This window comes from Halyomorpha halys, unplaced genomic scaffold (assembly GCF_000696795.3).
Source record: "Halyomorpha halys isolate HHAL.00 unplaced genomic scaffold, Hhal_1.1 Scaffold1603.1, whole genome shotgun sequence".
Taxonomy (NCBI): Eukaryota; Metazoa; Arthropoda; class Insecta; order Hemiptera; family Pentatomidae; genus Halyomorpha; species Halyomorpha halys.
The window spans coordinates 65,567-75,976 of NW_027105287.1; the positions used below are offsets into that span (position 1 = coordinate 65,567).

General features: G+C 29.3%; 1 protein-coding gene across 2 annotated transcripts in view; it reads left to right on the forward strand.

Annotated features, from left to right (window-relative positions):
* The window catches only part of LOC106690179 (DDB1- and CUL4-associated factor 11), a 22,445-nt gene extending 14,293 nt beyond the window's left edge, over positions 1–8,152 (forward strand). For both annotated transcript variants that reach the window (XM_014435523.2, XM_014435524.3), the window contains exons 5-12: positions 386–535; positions 676–860; positions 2,565–2,840; positions 4,184–4,250; positions 4,930–5,085; positions 5,212–5,318; positions 7,185–7,354; positions 7,484–8,152. In XM_014435523.2, the coding sequence (XP_014291009.1) occupies positions 386–535; positions 676–860; positions 2,565–2,840; positions 4,184–4,250; positions 4,930–5,085; positions 5,212–5,318; positions 7,185–7,354; position 7,484 (1,112 nt within the window). In that variant the 3' untranslated portion in view covers positions 7,485–8,152. The remainder of the gene's footprint in view (positions 1–385; positions 536–675; positions 861–2,564; positions 2,841–4,183; positions 4,251–4,929; positions 5,086–5,211; positions 5,319–7,184; positions 7,355–7,483) is intronic.
* The last annotated feature ends 2,258 nt before the right edge of the window (positions 8,153–10,410 follow it).

Below are 10,410 nucleotides of genomic sequence, written 5' to 3' on the forward strand. Positions count from 1 at the left end.
AGCCAAGCCACCCATCCACATGCTCGTGTATGTCTGAGTTCGCCATGGCTCGGCCAACATGTAGAGGCCCCTTAATAATTCTCCTAGGCATCTGAAAAGAAGATGGCCTCGAGATCCTCTCCTCTAGAAATTTTATTGTAGTTTTATCAATGGGTAGATGTCTGTATCATGCTATTGCATTACTATCATCAAATTTACTTGTATATATTTTTTATACAGTTGTAAATATCAATAAATAAAAAAAATAAAAAAATAGTAATTACTACAAGCATGTTTTTCTTCAATTTTAATGTGTTTTTTTTTAGCATTTTATTTCATTTTATTACTAAACTGATTGTTTATTTTCATTAATATTCTTATTTTATTATTTTTGTTTTTATTCTAGATAGATTTTTAAGGACTTATGATTGTTCTAATAGCTATACATTCAAGGAGCTTCAGGTTATTCAAGGAAGGGATATTGGCTGGTCTGTTCTCGACACTACGTTTTCTCCGGATTCGAGCAAAGTAGCATATTCATCATGGTCTAGCTGCGGTATGTATAAAGAAAAAAAAATGCACGATTGTGAATAGGAAAAATTCTGTATCTCTTTTGTATTAGAAAAATTTAATAGAGTCGTGTAACTGTTTAAAAAATATTTATTTTAATTGATTTTCAACTTATTTATCCTCTAGTTCACATGGTAGAAGTCGATAAAGGTGATAATGGTCGACACGTTTCATTGCCCTTATGCCCAGAAGAAAGGAGGTTTTGTGTTTTCTCTCTTATGTTCTCAAACAAAGGTAACGAGATTCTCTGTGGCGCCAACGATGGACATATATATATTTATAATTTGGCAAGAAATGACAGAACTATGAGGGTAACAGAATTTTGTTGTTTTATTTTTTCTTAAGTTGAAATTATTTATTATGTCAATTGTTTTTTTAAGCTAATATTTTACAAAGTGGTATCATGAAGAGTTTAATTTTCTTTCTTACGTGAAATAGCTTCTATTACATTCACTCTTTGAATTATTCAAACATATTTTAGTAGTACCATTACTTTTAAATTTTCATAATTATTAATACAAGGAGAAGATGGTTGGGGATATTTTAATTGAAGGGTTTAATTTTCTCTCTTATGTGATATAGAAATATCTTCTATTACATTCGCTCTTTGAATTATTCAAACATATTTTAGTAGTACCATTACTTTTAAATTTTCATAAGTTAAAATTATTTATTATGTCAAGTGTTTTTAAGTTAATATTTTACAAAGCAGTATCATGAAGGGTTTAATTTTCTTTCTTATGTGAAATATCTTCTATTACATTCGCTCTTTGAATTATTCAAACATATTTTAGTAGTACCATTACTTTTAAATTTTCATAATTATTAATACTAGGAGAAGATGGTTGGGGGTGCGGTCAAATTATAACACAAATAAGTTGATGTAACTTATTTAATCGTGCCAATGTTTCGGCTAGAGTTTCTAACCTTCGGTCAAAATAAAACACAAATAAGTTTATGTAACTTATTTAATCATGCCAATGTTTCGGCTAGAGTTTCTAACCTTCATCAGGGCTAAGAACAGAACAAGATAACAACCAATGAATATAGAATATATTCATTATATTTTTCCGCTTTATCAATTATTATGGTTACATATATTTTCTATCTCTCAATTTTTTTTTCATATTTTAATTTTTAAATTATTAATAACTAATACATCCATATTTCTTTGCATTATATAACTTCATTTTTATTTTATTTCCTTAATTATGTTATTTTATCTACTTATTCAATTACCTATCTATAAATTTTATTTTATTAATTCCATTCTTTACAATTATTTCCTTTATGCCATTCTGTTTATATTTTATTTTTTATTTTCTATACTTATTGGTTGTTATCTTGTTCTGTTCTTAGCCCTGATGAAGGCTAGAAACTCTAGCCGAAACGTTGGCACGATTAAATAAGTTACATCAACTTATTTGTGTTTTATAATGAGGTGTAGATAGTTGACCGTAGATTAATGATTAGAGAAGTTTGTCGGGGGGTGCGGTCAGCAAAGAACAACATAAATAAACAAAACCATAATAATAAATAAATATGGTTTTGTTTATTTATGTTGTTCTTTGCTGACCGAACCCCCTGACAAACTTCTCCAAATATTTGTGTTTTATTTTGACCGCACCCCCAACCATCTTCTCCTCGTATTAATAATTATAAAAATTTAAAAGTAATGGTACTACTAAAATATGTTTGAATAATTCAAAGAGCGAATGTAATAGAAGATATTTCACGTAAGGAACAACCCAACGACAAAACACAAACAACCCAACAAACACTTCGGAAGGACGCGCACCGCCATCTTTCTTGTTTTGAAAAGTGTATTTATTTTAGACAATGAAAACTGGTTAGCTTGCTTCTTGATCCAAAACAATACCGAAATGACATACATAAAATAAAAACAACTAAAATCATTAATCTATCAATATCAACTATTCATTAAAAAAGAGCATATTACAATATTTTACATGTATGGATATTATTTACCTATATGAATGTTATTTACTGACCAGATCGAGGCTCATGATGACGATGTTAATGCTGTCGCTTTTGCTGATGAGACCTCAAATATCATCTTTAGCGGCGGTGATGATGGATTTTGTAAAGTTTGGGACAGGAGGCTGATGCCGGCAGAAGGATCCCCTAAGCCAGTTGGCGTGCTGGCTGGACATTTAGATGGTATTACCTACATCGATTCTAGATTCGACGGCCACCATTTCATTTCTAATTCTAAAGATCAAAGTATCAAATTGTGGGACATAAGAGTAATGTCATCAAGGATGGCCCAGGTGAGTTATCTTTATTATGAGTACTTTTGATTTTAAATTTTCTCCTTATTTGTCAAACAAATAATTGAGACTGGCACATTATAAATATGTAAATTATTTCCTATATTAATATTTTGTCCCAAAATTTATTGTCTTTACTTAGAGACAATTTTTCGTCAAATCAATGTTTATTTTGTCTTCATGGAAACTACTTAACTATTTTTATTTACAACAATGTGTATATTGTTGACCATAGATTCAATATGAGGAAAAGATAGGTCGGGCTCAGGTAAGAAAGAAGCTAGTCGGAAGGTGTAGTCAGTTGAGTAATATTAAATACAAATAAGTAAACCTCATTTTATTTGTACTGACATTTTGGTCTAAATTTCAGGCCTTCATTAGAATTAAAGGTAAAATAAGATAACGATCATATGATAATGTAAATTATTAAAATCGTATGATTTACTAAAACTAAAGGGAAAAAAACTTGACAAAGACAAGATAACAATCATATTTTTATGAGGGGGAAAAAATAAAAATAAGAATTTAAGAAGATAGCAAATACCTCTATAAGAAAATAATTTATAAAATTTAAACATAAGGAATGAATACAAGATAAAAAACATTGAAAATATTAAAAAATAAAAAAAAAAAATATTAAAAATCAATCGGTGTTCTATGAGTATAATGATGAAAACAAATTATTGTACTGCGTAAAGAGAGTAATGTTTAATTTTTAATTTGTTTGTTTCCAAAGTTAAAATAATGGCTGAGGGTTAAAGTGTGTTCCAAAAGTTTAGAGGCAGAAGAGTTACAATATTTAAAAAATATATGAAAAATTACAACTAGGAGTAGAAAAAGGAATCCGGAATGGTGTAGTTTACCGGATTCCTTGTTGTACATCTTTTGGGTGAAACTAAAAATCAACTTAATAGCTGTGTTTTTTTTTTTAATTTTCAATATTTTTTTTCTTGTAAAATTCTGTTTTTACATTATTTTTATTGTTTATACTTTATTTTTTAGTTTTCATTATAATATGATTTTTATCTTGGTTTGTTTTTAGTTGTGATGAAGGCCGAAATGTCAACACAAATAAAATAAAATAAGTTTCACGTTTTGATTTTCATTACTACCCTGATTAACTCACCTCCTGATCATCTCCTCATATTTTTATTTAATTTTAAAATGATTCATTTAATAATTATATTATTTTAAATTTAATAAATTCTCTGGGCTTATGACATGTTTGTTGCTAATTTTATGCTCGTTTCTGGATTATCATCCTCCCCTTTTATTTTATTAAAATTAATATCGGTTTTTCTGCTAACGGCCTCCCGTTCTGATTTTTCACTTAATAATTTTAGGAATGTACGAGGAAAGCTGTCAACAGTAACAAATGGGACTACCGGTGGCAGACTGCTCCCCGGAAACGTAAGTGGATTATAAAACGATGTTTAGTTAATGAAATTATATATTATTAATTTCAAGGTTTCACATAACTTATTTGAAAAGGTTTTATTAGTTATTTTTATAATTTTATAATAATCAGTAGGTTTAAGAAGATACAGTAAATTTCTAATAAATAGGTTAAAATTAATTATAATTTCTATTTATTTACTACACAGCTAATTTTATATCAATTTAAATACTAATTCTTATTATTGTTTCTTACCTTAAATTATTTCTTTAAAAAATCTTACCTCAACATTAACATATATTTCTTAAATATTATGTTTATCATTACTAAAAAACATTTAAAATGTCAATTATAAAAGTCATATAGCAGGGGAGGTATTCGCCGGCATCATATGAACATCATTAATTAAATAAGATTAAAGTAGGGTTTTATTTGTTATTTTTAAAATAATTTTATTAGCAGTTATGATCATTAGAATTATTAGGTTTGACCCATGCTAAACACTAATCTCTGCATTGAATTCTTTCGAACTCAATTTATATGGAGTGGAGGGTTCTATGCCGTTTTTCAATTTCGGGGGCGGGTCCAGATGGGAAGGATGGCATTTTTTAGTCAACTATTCAATATGTCAATAACTAACTATCAAGTAAGTGCATTAAAGTAAAATAATACGTTTCCTGACTCATGTTGCAGTTATTACTCGTAAGACCAACATAAAGGGTGACACTTCCATCGCAACTTATAGAGGCCACTCAGTTCTCCAAACCTTAATAAGGTGCCATTTCTCTCCTAAGTTTTCTACTGGTCAGAGATACATTGTGACTGGTTGTGCGTTTGGTAGAATTGTTGGTAAGTTCAAAATTTTATTTTATTCATAAATTAATGCTTTAATTTCTAGTATCGATCTATCTCTTCTATGAAGTAAGGGTTTTTAAAACTTTCCATACATTTTATCTTAAATTTTTTTTTCTTTAGTTTATGACATATTAACTGGGAATATGGTATTGAAATTGCGAGGTCATTCGTCTGTTGTTCGTGATGTATCATGGCACCCGTGGAGACCTGAAATGATTAGTAGCTCAGTAAGTAATTTTTACTTATAATTCTTTTTGTCAATAAATTATAACCTTTTTTATCCGAGTGAGAACTCTTGCATTAGATATCTATCCTTTTCCCTATTAGTTTCTAAGTATTGATTGATATTATGGAAACATGTTTAGTCATATGAACAATATAATATCAAGAAATTCTTTTCACTTCATAGAATTTCTGAAGCTATATACTTTTTAATAAATCTGTTGTAATAATGGTTTACAGCTGCTGTATTAAATAAAATAAATTATATAGTAAATGTGAGTTGTATTACAATGGTTAGATACAGTCTTGTGGAGAATCTACCCATAGGTAAAACTACAATAACAATTTTTGAGTAAAATAAGAGGAAGCAAGTTTGGAAACAAGTGGCTTTGTATTATTAGCGAGTTTTTCATAGAATGATTAATATCTGGTTTGGGCAAGGTTCATATGGAACATATGTCATTATGGATGATTTTATTTGTGACTAAGTAATGAGCATTGAGAATTTTACAAAGGATTTTAGATTATAAAGATTGAATACGAGAGGAATTAGAAGGTTTAGTGGAGCCCCAAAGCTCAACTCTGTCCGGATAATCCTTATAGTTATGCAGATCAGTCTTTTTTAATGTATTGGAAGTTTAGACGGTTTGTTTAGTAAATGCTGTATTAATCAGACCACTACAGCAGTGTATATATATATTGTAATAATTTAAATTTATTTAAAATGAAATAAAAAGAATTTTATTAGTTTTAACTAATTTCAAATATAAAAGATAGCTTGGGTTCAAATTAATAACTTATTAATATAGTATCCCTGTGTGTGCAGATCCCTAGGCGCTCTCAAGTCTCCCGCTGGTATTCCGAGTTGAAGTGGCTCTATCCAACCTCCCGAAGGCAATACCTCCTTGGTGTTTTTCTATTCCAAGTTCTTAACATCAAAAAACCTACCTATATCCTAGATCTCCTCACTCTTCGTTCATCCATCCACTCATTAAACACCAGATCCCATCCGAATGATTTATATATGCCCTCCTATAGAACCTCCTTCTTTAGCAAATCCTTCATCATACGTTCAACCTCCCTCTGGAATTCTCTTCCCATCTCCATTCGCCAGTCCTCATCCATTCTTTCCTTTAAACAACACCTATTCCTTCATTTATTGAATAACCAAACCTCCACATCTTTGTAATCAAATAAATAGGCAGGTATTGATTAACATTATAAACAGTAGTAAAGCCAATATACCAATGTAATTTCATTCTACTATCTGAAAATTTGTAAACGCTCGCCAGATAAAAAATCTCACTATATGAACCATGTATTTAGTCTTAGGGGACATATGTCCCAGAATAAAGTTATTTTTGCATTTCATTGTACTGCGATATAGAACAGGCATTTGATCTAGTCTGGAGGCCAGGACTGCTTTACAAACTCCGTAAATTCCTACTTTCTCACTATCCGTTCCTTTCTCACTGATAAATTATTCGAATATCATACATAAAGACCTTAGTGTTCCATATGTAACCGATCTAGCCCGAACCAGATATCGATCCTTCCATTGTAAACTCCCTAATCTCTCAAACCTTGCTTCCTCTTCCATTCCTGACAATCCTCTGTGTCGCCTGAACATGAAACAAGAAGGCGACCTCAACATCTAATATAGAAATATTATTAGAATGCTACCAACGGATAGTTTCTCTCCATGCCTATTTCACTCCATTATGATCTCACATCGAGTTTACTAGATGTATTTTTATGTAAATACAGTTGTAAATATTAATTAATAAAAAATAAGTTTTACTTACTAGTGTTCCTCTCTCCACTGAGTTCTCAATCTTAAATTTATAATTTATTTTCTCTTTAAATTACAGTGGGACTTTTCAGTTTTATGTTGGAACCATTATGGGATAAACCATGATACAACTGAGAACGATTTGAAGCCTTCATGTTGGGAGGACGAGCAGGATTGGAATTCCACTCAGCATTTGCGGAGATCACGTAGGATCGCGGACAGAGCCAGGACGTTCAATGCCTTAACTTGGTAAACTATCGCATAAATATCAAAAGGCTTATCCATGAAGTAATTGTATATGTCTTTATTTACTTGACTTTTTTTTCTTTTTCTTTTTTTTTTTTTTTCTTTTTTTTTTTTTTTTTTTTTTTTTTGTAGATTTGATTGATTTGTAAATATACACCAGAATATGCTAGAAGTCTAAAGGAAGAACTGATAATGTAAATTTGTTTTAATTTGATGACTCTGGTAACTTTTCAAATCTTAACTCATTTTTTAATAATTCTAGCTGTTTTTAAGTTTCATTTCACTTCTAGAATAGACCATATAAATGTATACAAAAAAAAAGAAAATTGTGCTATAATTAAAATTTGTATGTATGTATGTCTAATGAAAAAGAGATATAAAACAGAGTGAGATATATATGATGTTTAAGTGAAGGCAATGTGTATATAACTTTAAAAATATTTCAGTATTTACAATTATTGTCGAATTTACCAAGTTTTCAGTGCCTTTTTTCCTGAGGATTTTTAATATTTAAGTATACGTATGTGTATGAGATGGAAGTCTAATTGACTCAGAGATATGATGTTGATATGGAGAAAGGATGTGATACTGGTGTGATGTTGACGTGGAAAAAGAATGTGATATTAATATGGACAAAGAATGTGATATTGATATGGACAAAGAATACTGGTGTGATGTTTTCATCGTATTAATTCAACTTTTATTTTTTACTACCGTTATATAATTATAGCTTCACATTGTTACCTTATTTTGTTTCATCCTGTTTGTAAATTTTAAAAATATATATGGTCGTTCTGTTAATGTTGTGTTTTCTTTTTATCTTGTTTCTATTTTACATATTTCAATAAATTTTTTGAGGTTAAAAAATTCTAATTTGAATATATTTTATTCTAAATTATCATAATGTTGCACGCTTCGGGACTATTGTCCCATATTCATGTACTTTAATAAACCTACAAATAATAATAAATTATAACAACAATTCTCATTATTGTGTATATGTAATTCATATAATTATATTTACCTCATAATTAGTCAAAGTTTTAATTTCACTAAGGAAATTATGTCATTATCTAGATGGCTTGAAAAAAATTGCTTTACACTGTTTTTATTTTATTATCATTCATTATTGGTGCATTCCTCTCCTCTCAAACATTGCTCTATATTTTTTACTACCTCTTTGGATCTTATCTCTTGTCCAGTGTGCTGTTTAGTTACTTCCCTATTTATATGTCCCACTTTGTCTATTGTATGATTTAAATTAGACTTTATGATTTTTTTCTAAGATTTGACTGGTCTAAACCCATTTATATCATCTTATTTTTATGTTTATATGTTTAGTCTATTTATAAGTGTGTATTTAAGTGTTTAGTGTCAGTTTTGTAGTTTACTGTGTCTTGAATATATTCAAATCGGAAGTTTTTAACCTCAAAAAATTTATTTAAATTGACTTCCCAGACTTCCTAAAAAAAAAAAAAAAATCCAGAATATTTTATGTTGTTTTAATTTGTTTCACCACACGGCCTAAAATTTTTATAAATTTTTAAATATTACAATTGCCTTAAGGGGAAAAAAAAAATACAAATAAAAATACGATGTTTTTAAGCCTAGTAGCAATTTATTCATTATTGTTTGTTTAATATTATCGAACTTTCATTATTATTATCTTTTCTTTGTTTTTGAACCCATCCCTTCTCTACTGAGTGTGGGCAAATATAAGTATTACTATAAACATATTAAAATAGTGGTTACGCTACTTTGAATTTAGAATATGGGCTTCTGTGAAAAAGGATTTCTTAACACTGAGAATTCGTTGGTCGTCTTCTCTCATTATTGGTGGACATCACTGCGCTCCCAAGGTATTTGAAGCTATTGACTTTCAGAAATGTTCAATTTCTTACACTTAGGTTTTCTTTTTAGTGAATATTCCGACTTACAAGTGTATATTTTTCTTTATTGGTATCTTCCACCACTGTGATCAAAGAAGAGGCCAGCACCTGGATAACTCCTGCTTATGGTTGTTACATATGCCTATGTGAGGTATTTTAGAATCATTAATACATGCACTCCACCAGAAACTATGCAGCAGGTTAAATAACATCAGGTAAAGGCTATCTCATTCATGAAATCCTTAAGGTATTGGAAGAAGATAGTCTGAGTGGCGGCCAGTAAAGGTACAAAATAGTAAAAGAAAACAACTATTTAATGGTAACTAAAATTTCGCCCTGCTTCACAGGTCTTCGTCAGGGATGGATGTAAATAAGATACAATAATAGGGGTATTCATGATCTTTAGTTTAACATGTTAGAGTGTATAAAATGGAAAAATCATGTTAAATGGAGAAATATTTCCTTTCTTTAAAACGATATAACATGGTTGAGAGTCTGTTAGGAGGTGTGTTAAATAGAGAATGATGTCATCTGTCGTAACAGACCAGCTGAGCTCGACACCATTTTATTTATTGCCGTGTTAGGTTACTTGCTTCTAGTTGTGTTATATAAAAAAAAATAGTTTATATGATAGTTGATATTTTGGCTAAATCTCAAAAACATTTTAGATGTGTAAATTCTTATAAATTAGTGAGATAAATCTTTATATATTGAATTTTTTATATCTAATTGTGCTAAAAATTGTATACAAAGGTTCAATATAAACTTTGTTGATAGTAACAGTATGTTAATTGTAAATCTGTTAATTATAAATATTTTATTAGTAACACAAACTTCAATAGTCCACTTTTATTCTCAACTATTTATTAAAAAAAAACCTTTATCAACAATATTATTATTAGATTTGAGGTTAATAGAAAAGGAAAAACAATTTTTTAAGAATAATTGTCTATTGAAATTATGTGGTTTAAATAAGACATGGGCAGCCTGCAAAAGAGACATTTATGATGCAATTATGACAATTCAATGATTAAGGCTGTCTCCTTGAAAATGGCCTAGGGGCCGAAACATTGGACATTTTTTAAAATAAAAAAGTTGAGAGTAAAATTTTATCATTGGAGTTTGTGTTCAAATAATATAAACCACTCTCAAACAATCAATATATTAAAT